The sequence below is a fragment of the Aedes albopictus genome, chromosome 3 (genome assembly GCF_035046485.1).
Source record: "Aedes albopictus strain Foshan chromosome 3, AalbF5, whole genome shotgun sequence".
Classification (NCBI taxonomy): Eukaryota; Metazoa; Arthropoda; class Insecta; order Diptera; family Culicidae; genus Aedes; species Aedes albopictus.
In genome coordinates, this window is record NC_085138.1 from 350,953,606 (window position 1) to 350,974,222 (window position 20,617).

At 40.8% G+C, this 20,617-nt stretch overlaps 3 protein-coding genes across 10 annotated transcripts in view; 1 reads left to right on the forward strand and 2 right to left on the reverse strand.

The window, feature by feature from the left end:
* LOC109408777 (beclin-1-like protein B) overlaps nt 1-20,617 on the reverse strand; it is a 111,577-nt gene that overhangs the window by 27,841 nt on the left and 63,119 nt on the right. The window lies entirely within an intron of this gene.
* On the reverse strand, nt 13,865-14,878 carry LOC134290895 (uncharacterized). Its single transcript, XM_062858119.1, has one exon. It carries the CDS (start codon nt 14,876-14,878, stop codon nt 13,865-13,867), a length of 1,014 nt encoding a protein of 337 aa, XP_062714103.1.
* Nucleotides 15,088-16,194, forward strand: LOC134290896 (uncharacterized). The gene has a single exon (XM_062858120.1). The coding sequence runs from the start codon at nt 15,088-15,090 to the stop codon at nt 16,192-16,194; it is 1,107 nt and encodes a 368-aa protein (XP_062714104.1).

Below are 20,617 nucleotides of genomic sequence, written 5' to 3' on the forward strand. Positions count from 1 at the left end.
CAGGGATGTTTCTCAAGACTCATCGCTGAATTACTCCAGAGATTTTATCCATGAATTACTCTAGAAATTACTCACAAAACTACTCCTGGAACTCTTCTAGACCTTCCTTCACGAAAGCCAGTTAAAAGAATCTTAATATAAATCTCTAGAGGAATTTCTATAAGAGAATTTCAGGAGATAGCATGTTTAGAATTTATAGTTATCACATTGAATTGAATGTATACCAGAAGGAATTGCTACAGAAATAACCAGAAGAATCGGTAGAGGAATTAGCATAGCATAGCCGATCCTGGGGTGGCTGTCGATAGAGACGTTTAATGCGCCAGAAAAGTTGCCTGGCACTTGACAAACCTTTCATTTAACGAACTCTCGACACCTGGCCAGGTCCTTACGATCAGCGGGGATGGGGAGGAAATGTTGATTAGATATCTACTTAGAATATTTCCAAGAACTTGGCCCACTTCATAGATATCTGGAGTTGGAAATTGGATAGGGTTTAATGGGGTGCTTTCCTTGGCGAAAAAGCGTATGAGAAATTGTCATGGTTTAATTATTTACCTGATTACCACTGAAAAGGTGAACATAAGCATTAAGCAAGTCGCACAAACTTCGTAGGTAGTACAGCCCTAGACCACAGTTATGAGGATTGCCTCCTTCCCGTTGGATACCAAACACAAAGATTGGAGACTTATCTCTGACTTCTCGGCAAGACTGACGCAATCCTCCAACAGTCGAGAGTTGTCCCGGTCTCGTCCTTGTGACTGCTGAGGAATATGAAAAAGACGGACACCTAAGAAAGATGTAGAAAGTTCTACGATCTCACAGACCTAGGTGTCAAGGAAATATGAGTGTTGTTGTAGGTGTTGTTTGTGGAAGGGTACTCTAAAGGATGCGATTGGGCAATGTTCAGGCACAGCACTATTAGACTGCTTCAAATAAACTGTCTGTCCAATACGTCCTGGTTTCCTCGTCATCGGCATTTATTTGAATTACTAGAAGAATCGGTAGAGAAATTCTGGAGAAATCCCAAGAGGAATTTTTAGAAGATTGCAAGAAGGTACACCAGTTAGAATTACTGGAGGAGTCCAAGGAGGCCTTGCTTGGAGAATCGCAACTGAAATTTCTGGAGGTAGGCCAAAAAAGAGTTCCTGGAGGAATCCCATGATCATGAATAATTTTTCGAGGAATCCCTGGTTGAAGTCTCTGAAAAGACTTCTAGAAGAATCACCAGAGAAACTTGTGGAAGAATCCCGAAAGATTGTTTTGAATAATCCCACCAAGAATTCCTGAAGAAATGCCAATAGAAATCCCTAGAAAAAATCCGGGAGGTATCATAGTAGGAATTTCTAGAGAAAATCTAGGAGGGATTGCAGGAGGAAATCCTAGAAAAAGCTTCGTAAGAAAACACGGAAAGCACTCCAGGAGCAGCAAGATCAGAAATATCTCCAGAAGAAATCCCATAAGGCAATTTGAAGAAAATCTTAGAAGAAAGTCCAGAAAAAACTCTGAGAGACATCCGAGGGAATCGGTGGATACTCCAGGAGAAATCTTAAAATTCATTTAATGAAGCTTCGAACTTGCAAGGACCTTTATGAAATATTCCGGTTGAAACTTCTGTAGAAATCCTGGAAGAAACTCTAGAAGAAAGCTCACGGAAATTTCAGAAATTAATTGAAGAAGCTTCGGAACAAATCCCAGGAGGAACTCCTGCGGGAAATTCGTGAAAAACTATAAATCATCTATACAGCATTACCGGTCGTCATCGACTAAGCATGCACGAATACTCGTCACTAGATTGGAACTGTGATTAAAATCTGGTGTTCTGAACTTAACCCAAACATATGCACAATCTTCAAAACATTATTATATTATAGCATCACTGAGCTATTCAGCTGATATCATTTGTTTTTGTATTGTAGACTGTGTTTATCAATAAGGTGATAGTTCAAGTTACAATGAAACCAACTAGTTACTGAAATTATGACTAGTTTTGGTTCCCTTTCAAAGTATTTAACATTGGCGGGCTGTTGCAAAATGTTTTATTTTAGCTGGCAGCTATTTCATGTCTGCCATTTTTGAAATCAATAACATGTTCATAAGCTCTTACACGATCGTCACACATATGTAGGTCATTAAGAGGTTATGTGTTGAATTACTAGTTATTAATATAGAAGCTTTTGTAGAAGCTTACCCTCAGCGGTTTGTGAAAACCATAATTAACCCTCTAATACCCAATCCCGCCTTTAGACGGGGTATAGTTTGAGCATTTTTGTAATTTTTGTGTCGTGGAAAATCATTTTTTTTATATTTTTGGCAAATATTTAGGACTGTTCTGTATATCTCAAAATGGTTTTTGGTGTATTTTAAAGCGTATTTACATTTTTTTTAAATCATTGAAAAAATGATGTTTAAGTCACCTTTTAGAAGTCATTGTTTATTTTGTATTGAATCGCTACAATTAACATATTTTAAATTTTTCCCAAATCATACTATCTTTGTTTAATAGTTTAAGGGAATCGAATACACTCTAAAATTATTTTCCATAAAATTACACGGAAAATAAAATTTTCTGTGAAAAAAATTTAAAATAATAATGTTTCAACAATAATCATAAAACCTCAAAATGTTTTCATCTCAAAAAATCCGTACCCCTAATTGGCTTCCAGGAAATATATAAAAGAGTGGGGATGTTCAAAAATAAAAATTAGAAAAATCAAAAACTGAAATTTACAAAATCGAGAATTGAAAAGAATCATCGTCCAAAACATGTTTAAATCGATTTTAGATGACGAAAAATGATATTTAGATCAAAATAAAAAATTTGGGTATTAGAGGGTTAAGGGGAATCCTTTGGTGGAACTCTGCTTTGACTGAGCTCAGGAAACAATGTAGACTGATTGTTTTCCATCCGAATTCATCGCTATAGTCTAAGTATGCAATGCAATGAACAGCATGTCGGCTTTGTTGCAATCCAGAGATATCGCTTGCCTAATAAAAGCCATTCTGGGAATTCCTGGCGGGAAACACCACCATCGATTGGGGGTCTTCCTAGCAGCTGCGATTATCGAGTGAGAAAAAAAGCGACGACACTTCGAAATTCCTCTTGGAATTCGAAACTCGGATATCGTACGAGCAAAAAAGTTGTAATAATATCCATTAAATCGCATTTATTTATAAGCTAATTAAAGACGAAAGTATGCGAATACGGTGAATTCTGGGGAACGCAATAATAAACGACATATGTAGAACATGCAGCATCCCGAGAGAGTGGCTTGATTTTGAAATTCTTCGCCTCTAGGAGTGACCGTTGGAAGCGGATCGAGCGGGGGAAGAAAGGATGTAAACAACGCTCGTCGTAAATTCTATGAATGTTAAGGGTGTGTGTTACGATGAACGATATACGCGAATGTTGGAAGTATTTAAAAAGCTTGGAGATGTTGTTATCAAAAGTTATGGTTCTCATCCCAAATGTTCAAACTCATTTCTTAGTGACTCGTATTTCTAAAATTGAAATTATGTTTATCCTTCAAGATCAATCCTCATCTATTCTCAAAAATACTACACGTTATGGTACATGTTAGGGTAACTTGTTCGAAATATTTCATTACCCTTTACAACTAGCACACGCTTTCGGGTGACATATTTCTCTAGCGCACGTACCATGTAGGATATTTTGTATCCAATCATCAAAGGAAATTTCGTGCAAATTTCAAATCTCACATCACGCCGGTCGGTGCTGATGGTGATGCCGGTTGGCAGTCAGGGAGAAGTGTGTAAATCAATTGTGAAGTCAAACGTACGCCGCCGCACCAGGATCTACCGGCCGGCCACCCACCTGTGCTGACGACGCTGAGCTCAGTACTAAAGACAGGAGGTGGAATTGTGATCTCTGCTGGTGTGGTTTATTGCCGCGCACTGATCGGATCAGACCGGCTTTTCTTCAAACTCTCTCCTCGAGGCCATCGTCGATTGCCGCCGCCGCACAGTGGGATCATTCTGAAAAAAGACGATCAAAACCTCTAAGAGCCGTTAGATGACATTTTAGCATACAGGTGTCTTTGGAAGATGTGTTCAGAAATATCGTCTCTATTTTTATGCATATTCACTGTGTGGTAAAACTGTAGGGTGAACCCGAGCAAAAAAATATTTTTAAAAAATATTTTTTTAGAGGGTAGATGTCTTCAGCAAAGTTGTAGAACAAGTAATTTCAAGGACCTTTGCTGAAGACACCATATAGTTTGGACTTCATTGTTTGGGAGAAAATATGAAAGTTTAAAAAACAACCTCAAAATCAGTTTTTTGAACTTCTCCATGATTGTATCGTAAAATTTCAAAGTGATATGTTCTACAAGTTTGTAGGTACTACTGGAATACACTATCTTGCCGAAGACACCAACTCTGTAAAATTGAAAATTGCTCCAGTAAACCGATTTTTTTGAAAAATTTTCACTATTTTCACTATTGAATATTTTTTGAATAGGCACTTTTTGGCAGCCGTGCTATCAAAATTTCTATGGTTCATTATGTCCAGGATAGACCAAAATTGACTTAACAATCGGGTCTGATAAGGCACTTTGATATCTGAAGCTATTTTAGTAGTAATTTTCAAAGAAAATATTCACAAATCTCATACAACCTTTCGATATTATTTTTAGCTCATACAAGTAGTACTTCTGAATAAAAAAAAAAAACAAGTTAAAAAATGTAGACTATTTCAACTGTTAGTGTCATTTATTTTGAACTACAAATTTTGAAAGAGGCAAAAGCCTCTTCCTTTGAGTGATTTCCTCATCTACGAAATCTTTTTCAAAAAGGCACAAAACCTTTTTATCTTTTCAAAAAATCGTTATAATATAAACTTAAAACTAAAGGCTCCTCCGGAAAAGTATCCATAATCGAGCCGTGATCTTGATGCGGATTTGTCAAGGGATGAACCAAGGTAATATGTCTACGACGAAGGAATTTCGAAAATCATGGACAGGAATCGACCTAACGGACGCAGTTCTTGAAAACTGGAAAAAATAAATTTTAAAGAGTATCAAACAGCATAACCAATTTCAATAAAATATCTGTGAAGAATTTTCATCATAACGTAAGATTTACAACCTAGAATATCTCTAACAGATACTGGCTATTTCAATGTGATGTAACAATGTTTCATTTCAGTTGATTGATTAATGCATGTAACATAAACAAATGCATTGGGAATTACAATAAAAAATTAGATAAAAAACACAGTTTTTAATTGGAGTTAAAAACTTATTCAATGTAAAGTCAACCACAGTGTTAGAAATGTAGACTATTTCAACAAGAATACTTTTTGGATTAACAAATATTAATGTCGAAAAGTTTTCGTGAGTTTTCAGTTTGTATTAATTGATTTGTATGAAATTTGTGAATATTTTCATTGAAAAATGCCTATTGAAATAGCATCAGAAATCAAAGTGCCTTATCAGACCCGATTGTAAAGTCACTTTTGGTCTATTATGGACATGATAAAGCATTGAAATTTTAATAGCACGGCTGCCAAAAAGTGCCTATTCAAAAAATATTCAATAGTGAAAATAGTGAAAAATTTTCAAAAAAATCGTTTTACTGGAGCAATTTTCAATTTTACAGAGTTGGTGTCTTCGGCAAGATAGTGTATTCCAGTAGTACCTACAAACTTGTAGAACATATCACTTTGAAATTTTACGATATAATCATGGAAAAGTTCAAAAAACTGATTTTGAGGTTGTTTTTTAAACTTTCATATTTTCTCCCAAAAAATGAAGTCCAAATTAAATTCAGCAAAGATACTTGAAATTACTTGTTCTACAACTTTGCTGAAGACATCTACCCTCTAAAAAATATTTTGAAAAAATATTTTTTTGCTCGGGTTCACCCTACAGTTTTACCATACAGTGAATATGCATAAAAATAGAGACGATATTTCTGAACACATCTTCCAAAGACACCTATATGCTAAAATGTCATCTAACGGCTCTTAGAGGTTTTGATCGTCTTTTTTCAGAATGATCCCACTGTGCGCCGCCGTAGCCGTGACAGGGATCTTCACGTGTGTCGTTTTTCACGTTTGTTTTGTGGAGCTTTGTTGATTCTATAATTTATGATTTCAACGGATATTTTTGGACGTTTTGCGAACGGTTAGCTATAAGTGTAATGGATATTTTTAAACGGGGCTATTGTGATTAAATTGGACTTGAGGTGGCGGAGTGTGTATCAAAATAAATATTTAGAAGGTGTATAAGCGCGGTGACCCGGTCGTGAACCATGCGTCTCCATTTCGCACTGTTAGCTTGATATGGGATATGAAAGCAAATTTAAAATAAAAAAGTAAGTCGAATTCTTCCAAAACGAATAACAGACAATCTACTTAAGCTGAAATACGCAATGATAAGAACGGAGGTGAGGTGATCGAAAGGTTTGAGTAGTACTCCGACGGGCACCTGAATGGCGTGGAGGACGTAGGCACGGGAGAACATGACAACGGAGGGAACGACTACTCCAACGCAGCAGAGGACGGAAATGAGTCAACTCCTACGCTGAGTGAAGTAAAGGATGCCATTCACCAGCTCAAAACCAACAAAGCAGCTGGCAAGGATGGTATCGCAGTTGAATACATCAAGATGGGCCCAAAAAAGTTGGCCACCTGTCTGCACCGGTTGATAGTCAGGATCTGGGAAACCGAACAGCTACCGGAGGAGTGGAAAAAAGGGGTAGTCTGGCCCATTCACAAGAAAAGCGACCATTTGAAATGTGAGAACTTCAGAGCGATCACCATTTTGAATTATGCCTAAAAAGAGCTATCCCAGATCATCTTTCGTTATCTGTCACCTAAAACGAATCAGTTCGTGAGAAGTTATCAAGCCGGCTTCATCGACGGTCGGTCGACAACGGACCAGATTATCACCGTACGGCACATCCTCCAGAATTACCGTAAATACCAGGTCCCTACGCATCGACTTTAAAGCGGCATACAACATTATCGATCGCAAAGAGCTATACAAAATCATGGACGGAAACGGCTTTCCTGAGAAGCTGACTAGACTGATTAAAGCAACGATGGACGGTGTGCAAAACTGCGTAAGAGTTTGGGGTAAACTATCCAGATCATTCGAATCTCGCCGGGTCTGCGACAAGGTGACGGACTCTCATGCCTACTCTTCAATATCGCTCTGGAAGGTGTAATGTGACGAGCCGGGCTGAACAGCTGGGGTACGATTTTCACAAAATCCGGTTAATTTGCGTACTTTACGATGGAATGGATATTATCGCCAGAACATTTGTAACGGTGGCAGAACTGTGCACCCGCCTAAAACGCGAAGCAGCAAAGGTCGGACTATTGGTAAATGCGTCTAAAACAGAGTACATGCTGGCAGGCGGAACAGAACACAACCGGGCACGTCTAGGTAGTAATGTGAAATGTGACGATAGGCAGGAATACCTTAGAGGTGATGGAGGAATTCGGATCCTTACTGACGGCTGACAACAACGTCGTGAAATACGAAGGCGCATCATCAGTGGAACTCGTGCCTACTTTGAGCTCCAGAAGAAGCTGCAGTCTAGAAAGATTCACCCACACAGCAAGTGCACCATGTACAAGACGCTGATAAGACCGGTGGTCCTGTACGGACACTAGCGAGGCGTGCTAAGGATGATCTTCAGCGGTGTGCAGGAGAATGTTGTGTAGCGGAAAAGGATGAACCACGAGCTCGTAGAACTTTGCGGCGTATCCAGCATCCAGAAGGTGGTGAAAGCCGGAAGGATACGATGGGCAGGGCATGTTGCAAGAATGCCGGACAACAACCCTGCAAAGTTGGTGTTCACGACAGATCCGGTTGGCACAAGAAGGCGTGGAACGCAAAGAGGACGATGGGCGGATCAGGTGGAGCGTGACTGGGCGAGCCTCGGGCGTGACCGAGGATGGAGCACGGCAGCCACGAACCGTGTGTTATGCATAAATATTGTTGATTCAGTTTTATCTTGAATTTGATAAACAAATGAAATGGAAAATGGAAATGGAAAAAAATTGTCTCTTTTTTTAGTTTATTTTTTTTAATGAGGCTATTCACTTACATAAAATTATATTCACTACAATGCTGTACAAGCATTGAATCGAAAAACAATGTATGGAGGTCCTCTCCGTATTGGAAATAAGAGCTTTGTATTAGAGAAAAGGCTGAATTCAGTCACCAGAAAGCAGTAAACGAAACATGTTTAGTATCACTGATGAAGATGTTTACCTGTGAACCTACTAATCGTTATTTCCACTATAATTTGTTTCCATCTCCAACATACCCTATAAGAGACCATAGGGTACTTGCATGACTGAAAATTGAATAAATATTATCAAAGCAATCTCCAATTACTACATAATATTCGGAAAAATTGAAAGGAACAGAATAATCTTTCATTCAGTGGTTGACACGATATTTTTTGTGGCTTTTAGCCTTCAGGAGAATTTTAAAGTTTGATTTTTTTAATTTTTAAACCAAAAAAGAAATTCTGACTTTAGGCACCTTGAAATCTTCACCAATTTAGCTGAAAATTTGACCAGAAGTTTGTTTTAGCATTTGAATTAGGATGTGAGGATGAGTGGCTGAATTGCAGAAATATTGATTTTTATGAAAAGATCCAGAGACCATCCAACTGAAGTATTCTTGAAGAATATTAATGTGAGATAAAACCACGTAGGTAATAGAATCCTTAATTTTACCCACAGACTTTTGTATACAATATAATCAAATATCAGTGAATTCATATACAACACATTTACAGCATAAATAATTCAACGCTATATCAGTAAACGTTTAACTATAAAGCATTCGAAACATCTTGTCTAATTTTGCCAATACATTTTTTTTATAGAAAGAGAAAGGACAGAAGAAATCTGTCATCTCTCTTTATACCATAGTCTGCCTTTCATATAAAACAGATTGGAATGCCTCTGACATCCCCTGAAAACCCTGAAGCCCCTGAAACGCCCGTGGAATCCTCTTTAACCTCCTGAAACACCACGGAACACCCATAAACCCAACGTAAAGCCTAAACACTTCCTGGAATTCATTCCCTGGACCCCTGTAACGCTACTGAAACTCCCTTGAAAACCTCTTCGACTCCATGAACGCCCTCTGGAATGTCCCTGAAACCCCTGGAACGCTTCTAAAACCCCCCTAAAATTTCATGGAACACTGATTAAGGCTCAAATGAAAATCACATACTATTCAAAATTGAAAATGCACTTTTCTCCAGAATGACGAAAAAGCGAACAAAACCAGCGTGTCCTATTGTCATAATTGACTAAATTATCAATCGGACATTCTTATTTTCTTCGATTTGTGGATCATTTTGGGAAAAATAAGTGCCTTTTTAGCTCTGGAACATTTGCCATTCTCAATTGAGCCTTAAACCTCACTGAACGCTCAAGGAACGCTAATAAAACCCCATGGATCACATCCGGAATGGATCTGAAACTTCTAGAGACTCTAGCAACGGCCCTGGAACCAAAGATTTTTAAGATTTTTAATTTATGATATTTGCTGGAACGCACCTGAACCTCCTGAAATAACCTGAAATCACTGGACCACAAAACCTCTGGAACGCTCTAAAAAACCTCTGAAGCCTCCTGAAACGGCCTGTGGGATGTCCTGAAACCCCCTGAAACGCCTCTGAAACCCATTACTTACCTTACCGGTCAGACTAAGGCCTGAGTGTCTTCTGCTGTATGTAGGAGTCGTCTCCAGTCTACTCGGTCCATGGCTGTGAGTCTCCAGTTCCGCACTCTACGAAGGGTCCGCAAATCGTCCTCCACTTGATCGAACCACCTAGCTCGCTGCGCACCACTTTTTTTGTACTGGTCGGATGACTCTCGAGAACCATTTTAGTGGGGTTGCTTTCCGAAATCCTGATGAAGTGACCCGCCCACCGTAGCCTCCCGATTTTAGCGGTGTGGACGATGGTTGGTTCTCTCAGTTGCAGCTGATGCAGTTCGTGGTTCATTCGCCTTCTCCAAGTCCCGTCTTCCATCTGCACTCCGCCGTAGATGGTACGCAACACCTTCCGTTCGAAAACTCCAAGGGCGTGTTGGTCCTCTGCACGTAGGGTCCATGTTTCGTGTCCATAGAGGACAACCCGGGAGCTACTTGACAGCTGCCGAACAACGTCAGCGTACCTAAAAATTTTGGTCCGGGTGGTACTGTCAGATTCAAAGCGGCAAGCGCTACTTTTGAAAAGGACGAAAACCGACAATAACAAACCGCACAATAGTTATTTATGTAACGAGTTGCAAAAAGTTGATTTTTTCAGCACGAGTTGTACATTTATCCAACGAGGCTTGCCGAGTTGGATAAATACGAAGAGTGCTGAAAAAATCGAGTTTTGCAACGAGTTCCATACAAAATTTTATGCAATGATTTTTTCATTATACAACTCATTTGAGTTGCATAATGTTCATTATGCAACTCAAATGAGTTGCATAATGAACATTATGCAACTATTTCTCATTATGCAACTCATTTCAGTTGCATAATGAACCGGTACGGAAAAGTAGGTCATTATGATACTGAAATGAGTAGTATAAAATAGAAATTATGATACTGAATTGCATAAAAAATATTAAAACATTAAACAGAAACCTTAATTTGTTGTTTCCGCTTTTTTGTGGAAGATAAATACAAATTAAGTGCGGCATGATGAATTTTGTTTACTAAAAGCGAAAATTATATCTATATAAATCGGGTAAAGGCAAAACAGTCGGCATTCATAAATTGATAAGAAACTCATGTTTTCTTCTAGTGCGGTTATCAAGCACCAGTTAGTAATAAATAAGGTTACTTATGCTAATATTTTACAGCTACATATCTGGTGGCAAAGCCAAAATGAAAGTTAAAAATAATCATTTGTTGATGTTTTTTTCGAGTTTGGCCTAGCATGCGCAGTCACCAATTAATATGGAAGACCGTTTAAACATGTGCTTTTATTACAATTCTTACAACAAATAAAAAAGAAAAATCAAAATAATTTCAATTTAATGAACATTAGTTTTTGCGCTTCTGTTGAATACGTCCTTTTGATACGAAACGCTAGCCTCTTGTTGGCTTCCACTCACCACGATACAAAAAGATGTTTTCGCATGGACAAAAATTGTTGCGTCAGTGAAGGATGGACCCGTTGTTTACGAACAGTAGCGACATCTGCGATTTGCAAGTAGGTACGCGAAACTGAGCTCATCTGTCAAGTTACGGAGGGGTTGATAGAGGACGACCGGTCTAATCAGCGTTTTGTAGATAGTTACCTTCGTGTTACGGCGAACTTTATTCGATCGTAGAGTTCTGCGGAGTCCAAAGTAAGAACGATTTCCTGCCACAATGCACCTCTGAATTTCTCTGCTGGTGTCGTTGTCGGCGGTCATCAGTGAGCCCAAGTACATGAATTCTTCAACCGCCTCGATTTCATCACCGTCGATTCGGGGTGGCGGGCGCGGTGATTCTTCCCTGGAGCCCTTTGTCATCATGTTCTTTGTCTTCGACACATTAATGACTAATCCGATTCGCTTGACTTCACTCTTTAGTCGGATGTACGCTTCCGCCATCGTCTCAAATTTACGAGCAATAATATCAATATCATCAGCGAAACCGATCAGCTGTACGGATTTCGTGAAAATCGTTGAACTCGTGTTTATCCCCGCTCTTCTTATTGCACCCTAAAATTATGTTGAACAGCAAGCACGAAAGGCCATCACCTTTCCGTAACCCTCTGCGAGATTCGAAGAGGTTCGAGAGTGTCACTGATACTCGAACTACGCACATCACTCGATCCATCGTCGCCTTGATCATTATCATTAGTTTATTCGGGAATCCGTATTCGTGCATAATCTGCCATAGCTGTTCTCGATCAATTGTATCATACGCCGATTTGGAATCGACGAAAAAGTAGTGTGTGGGCACGTTGTATTCGCGGCATTGCTGCAACACCTGGCGGATGGCGAACATATGGTCCATTGTGGCGCGTTCACCAATGAATCCAGCCTGATTTTGTCCCGCGAACTCGCTTGCAATCGATGATAGACGGTGGCAATTTGAGAGAGTATCTTGTGGACAGCGCTCAGAAGTATGATCGCGCGATAGTTCCCGCAATCCAACTTGTCGTCCTTTTTGTAGATAGGATACACGATACCTGCCATCCATTCCTCCTGTAATACTTCCTCCTCCCAAATTTTGGTAATGACCCAGTAGTGCTCTCACCAGTGCCTTTTCACCGTATTTTAGAAATTCGCTTGGTAGTTGATCAGCTCCAGCGGATTTGCTGTTTTTCAACCGGCCTGTAAAACTCCCTGAAACCACATGAAACGCCCATGAAACCTCTGAAACACTCATAAAACTCCCTGAAGATCCCTGGAACTTTCATAAAACCCCTTGGAACACCCTTGAAACGCCCATAAAACCCCCCGAAGCTCCATAAAGCCCCTTGGAGCACCTCTGGAACGCCTCTAAAACCCCTTGGAATCGCATGAATACGCTCATGAAATCCCTTGAGGCCCCATGGGCCCGCCCTTAGGACCCCTTCAAACCCCCTGGAACACTCCTGAAACGATCCTGCACAATTGAAATTGAAAAAAGGTCTAGCAGTCATGTTAACCGTTTAGGTTATGCCAGTGTTATTGGATCGATGATGCACAGTGAGAGCGTGATGAAAGAAAAAACAATATATCAAAAGAAATAGCTGGGGGATTCACTAAAAAGCGTAAACTGCTTATTAAATATTATCATGCGCAAGCAATCTATAGGGTAAAATCGGTTTACTTTTCATTGAATGCTTCCAATTGGCGCCAGCAGCTAAATGTGTGGACAAAAACCTTTATAGCATTTAGTTTCCGGCGCTGACAGCTTGGTGGCGAGACGATACCATCGTTTGTATTCAATTTTTCGTCTCTGGTACTCTCGGTTACATTCTGAAACTTTCACTGCAAGTTCATGAAAGAAAAAACATCAACATCATCATAATATGTTAAAGATAAATTGGATATTGAAAATCGTAAATGGGACACATTAGCATGGAATCTATTAAAACGAATAAAAGCACGTTTGGTATTTATTGAAGTATTAGTTGAATTTAGTTGAAATGTATTCCCCATCGCAACGAGGTAGATAAATTTGGGGTTTTATCGTCACACACGAATTGTGGGTAGCATAATTTGTTTTGTTTGCAATGCTTACCTTACCTTACCTTGAAACTTCGATTTTACTACTATACAAAAAAAGAGTCATCGCATTTCAGGTCATACATTTGCAACTGTCAAGGTAAGCACTTTTTTGCGCACTGTGCGGCACATTTAAATCGAAATTGCAAGAAAACGATACGAGTTAGAAGTTTGGTGTCAAACAACGAATTGTAAAGTGGAATAGGGGCCACAACTTTGCCAAAGAAAGAATGATTTGGAGGGTGCATCAGGGCATCATTGAAGTTGAAACTGTACGACGGAGTGGATTGCCAGCCGGTGTGTGGTGAGAAGTAACTATAACATCCTTGTAGATGGGTTCTTCTATCCCAACAGTTGCAATGGATTTGACGCGCCCTTCTTGTGACAAACCATCCCGTAGAAAACTAATTTATGTGGGTTGGCTCTTTTCGGTGACATAAGAAAAAAGCAGCATAATTCGCGTTACGCGTTTCGGCTTACTACTCTTCAGCCCTCTTCAGACGCCTAAAACATTTATTGAAACATTACAATTTTCTTAATTAAGTTAACACATACAAAACGTTTATACAATACACTTACAACATGCTGAATGTGACCATCAGCTCGGTCTGTCACAGATAAACTAAATCAAATTTTCCCAGACCTCCCAATAAATCTTACACCCTATTCGACACCCATTCTGTTCGGTTCGTTTTCGACGTCATTCGTTCTCTCTCTCGTTCGAGCTCGGGTTTCTCCACGTAGTCGGGCCAATAGTCCATTGTACGTCGTGTTGAAATTCCCGCACTCTCGCTGGAGATTTACCGTCTGCTGTTCGCCTAGCTTTTTAATATGGAACACCTCCGCGATCATCCTGGTATCTGGGTGTTCGATTCGTTCCAAAATCGTTGTGCTATCGAAATCGAACACATGCCCTTCCTCGATCGTGTGTACTGCAAGGCCAGATTTGGGGACTCTCTTTTTACTGTCGTTCTTGTGTTCCGCAATTCGTACCTCCAGCATTCGTTTAGTTTGCCCGATGTACACCTTCCCGTCTTCGGCTCCACACGGTATGGAGTACACCACATTCGTCTGCTTGCCTGGTGGTATCGGATCCTTCATCTTACTGAACACTAACTTTTTTATTTTGTTTTGCGGTCGGGAAGCCAGGATCACGTTGTGTTTTTGCAGGATTTTTCTCAGCTTCTCGTTCAGACATGGTATGTAGGGGGCGGATGCATATTTTTGGGGTTGGTCTGACGTCGTTCTTTCTTCCATTGTGTTGTAGTGTTTGTGAACTCGTTTTTTCCTCACTCTGTTTACAAACCAGGTCGGATAGTTGTTTTTCCGCAGAATCCTTGTGGCTTGATCGAGTGCTTCCTGACGTTTTTCTCCGCAGGACAGCTTGATCGCTCGATCAATTAGGGCTATCGCGGTATTTTCCTTGTGTTGGAATGGACTTTTCGAGTTAAAGTCCAGGTACCTGCCATCCGTTTGTTTGGGGAGCCATGCCGTTGTTATTTTGTCAGCCTCCCGTTCGAGCATCATATCCAGGAATTTAATTTTCCCATCCTTCTCGTACTCCACTGTAAATTGCAGTCTTTCGTGGAAGCTGTTGAATGTATCCACGATCGTTTCGATGTGCTCTCTCCTGGCTACACACAAACAGTCGTCGACGTACCTTCTATACACCTTCATGTGTATTTGTTTTGTCTCCAGACGTCGTATCTCTTTACACAAACGTGCCAGTCGACTACGCGCTACGATGTCTGGAGGAAAGGTGGACCGAAATCGAACAACACACGAACATAGACAAGGAAAGCTTCATCGAAGCAGTAAAGGTAGTTCTGGAGTCAACCTTTTTCGTGTACCGAGGGACGGTATACGCACAAACGTTCGGAGTTCCAATGGGATCGCCACTATCACCGGTCATCGCCAATGTCGTAATGGAAAAGCTGGAACAGGAGAGCATAAGCAATCTGGAGACAAAACAAATACACATGAAGGTGTATAGAAGGTACGTCGACGACTGTTTGTGTGTAGCCAGGAGAGAGCACATCGAAACGATCGTGGATACATTCAACAGCTTCCACGAAAGACTGCAATTTACAGTGGAGTACGAGAAGGATGGGAAAATAAAATTCCTGGATATGATGCTCGAACGGGAGGCTGACAAAATAACAACGGCATGGCTCCCCAAACAAACGGATGGCAGGTACCTGGACTTTAACTCGAAAAGTCCATTCCAACACAAGGAAAATACCGCGATAGCCCTAATTGATCGAGCGATCAAGCTGACCTGCGGAGAAAAACGTCAGGAAGCACTCGATCAAGCCACAAGGATTCTGCGGAAAAACAACTATCCGACCTGGTTTGTAAACAGAGTGAGGAAAAAACGAGTTCACAAACACTACAACACAATGGAAGAAAGAACGACGTCAGACCAACCCCAAAAATATGCATCCGCCCCCTACATACCATGTCTGAACGAGAAGCTGAGAAAAATCCTGCAAAAACACAACGTGATCCTGGCTTCCCGACCGCAAAACAAAATAAAAAAGTTAGTGTTCAGTAAGATGAAGGATCCGATACCACCAGGCAAGCAGACGAATGTGGTGTACTCCATACCGTGTGGAGCCGAAGACGGGAAGGTGTACATCGGGCAAACTAAACGAATGCTGGAGGTACGAATTGCGGAACACAAGAACGACAGTAAAAAGAGAGTCCCCAAATCTGGCCTTGCAGTACACACGATCGAGGAAGGGCATGTGTTCGATTTCGATAGCACAACGATTTTGGAACGAATCGAACACCCAGATACCAGGATGATCGCGGAGGTGTTCCATATTAAAAAGCTAGGCGAACAGCAGACGGTAAATCTCCAGCGAGAGTGCGGGAATTTCAACACGACGTACAATGGACTATTGGCCCGACTACGTGGAGAAACCCGAGCTCGAACGAGAGAGAGAACGAATGACGTCGAAAACGAACCGAACAGAATGGGTGTCGAATAGGGTGTAAGATTTATTGGGAGGTCTGGGAAAATTTGATTTAGTTTATCTGTGACAGACCGAGCTGATGGTCACATTCAGCATGTTGTAAGTGTATTGTATAAACGTTTTGTATGTGTTAACTTAATTAAGAAAATTGTAATGTTTCAATAAATGTTTTAGGCGTCTGAAGAGGGCTGAAGAGTAATAAGCCGAAACGCGTAACGCGAATTATGCTGCTTTTTTCTTATGTCACCGAAAAGAGCCAACCCACATAAATTAGTAAAATTCCACGGAGATCAATCCCGATCAGCATCCCGTAGAAAGCTTGACAAGTAATATTCACCCTGTTGGATCATACTGTTGGAAGGAGATTCTCTGAAACCCGCGGATTTCGCGTAAGTGTCTCTACTTACGGGTCCGCCACACCCCCTTTTGGCCCTTCATACAGCGGTATGTTGAAGTCAGTGTGGTAATGAAATTGATCTTTACTGTTGAGTGGAACTGCATGCAGAGCAAGACTCAAGCTAGGATGGTGGCTACCTACATACATACATACATACACACGTATTGTGGGTAGCATAATTTGTTTTGTTTGCAATGCTTACCTTGCCAAGAAACTTCGATTTTAATACTATTCCAAAACAGAGTCATCTGTTGTATTTTCAGATTGCATGATCGTAAAAAAACATACGCGTCACTTGGAATAAATAGTGATTAAAATCTCATCACGAAAACTAAATCGTCTAATGCTAATCATGTTGTATTTCGCAAATCGCTAACTAGATGGCGGTAGTAAGAAAACAAAAAATGAGACCAGCAAAACGATGCGAGCGCCTTGAGGGCGCGATTTGCAAACTATAGGATGTTCAAACTATCCGTTTATAAATGGAACGATGAGTAGAGTGAGACTGTTTGTCTGCGGACGATTTGTCGACACTAGAACTCCCAAAGAATTTACAGGTGAAGGTAAATTTACTGGTAATTCCCGGTATTCCAAGTTTTTTTTTTTTCAGGAAAGACATCTTGATTCATTTTTAAATATAATGTTTTTGCAGCACATCGTATAAGTTCCATTCAAAGTCACTGGTTTATTTTTCTACCGCGGAAAATCGCATTTCTCACAAATTTGGTCCCCTAAAAATAAATCCCCTCTGCAATCCTCGCGGGGTTCACCCATGCTTCCCCCTCAACAACGACTTCATATACATATATCTCCAAATGCGACACCTTACGACGAAAGAAGGAAAATCCACCCACCCAAAGGTTTTTCCCCTTTCCACCTCGTCGATCTGCACTGTCGTCGTTTTCCCGAGATGCCACCACCACCGCACACCGTGATCTTTGTCGTCGCGTCGCCTCAGTATCATCATCAGCACCATCATCATCCATCATGATCATCGCGCCCGAAGTGGCAATGTTTTTGCCGCGAATTTGTGGAATTTCTAAATAAAGAAGACAGGCGCAAAGCCGAGAAATATTTTTAATCCCAAGGCTCATTTATGGAAAACTCAATTAAAAATTCGTCCGATTTACGTCATACAACGAAAGTTCGGCATTTTTGTCCCGCTAACGCCACACACTGTTGATCGGGATCGTTCCTTCTGGCTTCTTGAAAGCCATTCAGAAAAATAAGGATGATCCCACCCACCACCTTCGAACACACCGAAGAAACTGCCGGCGGAGATTCAGAAGGTGGGCAGGCAATTGGCGCACAATATAAATCTCCTAATGCTTGGGGCTGTTGTTGATATTGTGGTTGTTATTTCTAAAAGTATTTTCCGTTTTCATTTTCTTTCGGCCTCTTTTGCTTTATTTATATCTTCCCGCGATGTATAAACAAACTATATTCCGCCAAAAATGATGGCGACGACGACGGCGACAACGACTCTGGGGCCTGATTGACAGATGGAAGTACTACGCGCGACGTTCAAGACGTCGTCGCCAGTCAGATGGTCGGCGGGGTTCATCGGGACGGAGAGGTTGCGTCGTACCTACATGGTTGAGGCGTTCTAGTTTGTATGTGTATGCGGCATATGAGGGACCAGGAACGATGATCTTCATTCATGAGTTGCGGCGAGTCCGCTCGTCTGAAGTGTTCAAAGGGAAAGCGCTTCATTATATGTAGGGGTTGATTGTGTAGCTATCTAGATGTATTCTTTCTGAACCAGTATAGTTGACGAAACTAAAGGCGACGATGGTAGGCGTTGGGGTAGTCGTGGGTGAACAATAGACCGGCCCACATTTGTATGAAGCGAAAAAAAAGTTCTCAAAATTCACGGGGCACCCTCTAGAATCGTGCCTTTGGATGAGAAGAACAATCTGTGAAAGATTCAGCTCAATCGGTTAAAAAATGAGCTGGCGCAAATGAGTTGAAGGTTTGTATGGGATGTTCAGTCCAAATATATGGGAAATTGGATGACCTCCAGTCTCTCATACTGCACGCCGGTTTGGCGAGTTCGATTTGACTCAGAATTGAAAGAATGGCAGTTGATACCCTAATGAACAACTTTGTAGAACACCATATCATGATAAAACTTAATTTAGTTGCGGTTTTAGCCAACGAAACCGGGATTAGGACATCTTCCCCCGTTTACTCTCAGTTGTTACATGCAGCACGTGTTTGCCGTTCGAAACCTGCTCACTACATCATAGGCGGCTATGTTGTCCTTCATTTCCATTGCTCACGCATGTGGGTAAGTATCGAGACAATGTAGAATTACATAGCTGCCTATGATGCAGCGCGCAAGCTATGGCCGACCAACACGTGCTGCATATAACAACCGAGAGTTAACGGGGGAAGATGTCCTCATCCTGGTTTCTTTGGCTAAAACCGCAACAAAATCAAATTTTATCATGATATGGTCTTCTACAAAGTTGTTCATTAGGGTATCAATTGTTATTCTTTCAATTCTGAGCCCAATCAAACTCGCCAAACCGGCGTGCTGTATGAGAGACTGGAGGTCATCCAATTTCCCATATATTTGGACTGATCATCCCATACAAACCTTCAACTCATTTGCGCCAGCTCATTTTTCAACCGATTGAGCTGAATCTTTCACAGATTGTTCTTCTCATCCAAAGGCACGATTCTAGAGGGTGCCCCGTAGAATTTTCCGACATTTTTATATTTGGGCCGGTCTAGTGAACAACCCACCTGTTCTTTGATACGTAGATGGAATGTGGTCGATCGGTGGTGGTGGTACAGCATATCTTAGGCTCCATCAACAATGTAATTGAATGTAGTATATAGACGACTGTAACTTCATTTGTTGGCTTCATTGGATTATGATAATTTAAGTTAAATAAAAAAACATCTACATTACGGAGGGTTGTCGTTTGCCATGTTTTATAAATATAATGTTAACCCCTTGGACTTGCCCCGAGATTAAAATCTAGTGTTCTGCGTTCAACTCATATGCACAATCTTTAAAGCATTATTACATGCATCACTGAATCACATGACATCATTTGTTTTTGTTTACGGCTCGTGATTATTTATGGGGGGGTAGTCAAACTACAATGGAACCAACTAGTTGCTGGACTCATCAATCATTATTTTTGTTTCCATTTAAACTTTCAAACATAACCGGTGCTGTTAACTTTTTTAGCAGGGCATCTGATGCTTGTCATGAATAATAATTAAATGACATCAGTAATAATTTCATAAGCTCGATCGTAATCGTTTTGAGGCACCATCTTCTTCTTCATCTTGGAGTAAAGTGCGAATTTAGCCAAAGACGGCTTCTCAATGACCACTTTACATGTGTATTTATATCGTGTGACACGCTATGCCCAAGGAAGTCGAGGAAATTTCCATCACGAAAAGTTCTTGGACTGACCGGGAATCGTACCGGAACCCGTTACCCGCAGTAATGAAAGGCCGTTCATAAACAACGTAGGCAAACTTTACGGCATCTTGGAATCATCTCCCCGGTAAATTTTAATGCGAAAATTTCCATCTCAAACATGGCGAGGCGAATTGTTGAAAAAGAGGGAAGGTATCAAAAATAACACGACCTCCCGCATTACCTTAAGCATAGATAATTGAAACATAAATTTCTTTGTCATCTATTAGTCAACGGGTGAACAAAATGCCATGCGGCTATTTTCTATGATTTGTGCGACGATTTCACCTTGAACGTTTTGAATACAGGTGAAGTGACACGTATTGCATTCGACGACAAAGAAAGTCGTCTTGACCTATCACTGGGATCAAGTTCACTATCATTCGTTTGCTCGTGGAAGGTGATCGAAGATCCTCATGGCAGTGATCACTTGCCCATTATAACCACCATCAAAAATAATAGTGAAAGGTCAGACGAGCCAATTCAGGTTCCTTTTGACCTCACTAGGAATATTGATTGGCAAACATTTGCAGCACCGGCAGCCTTTGGAGTTGAATCATTCAATCCCCTCCCATCTTTGGATAAGTATCGATTCCTGT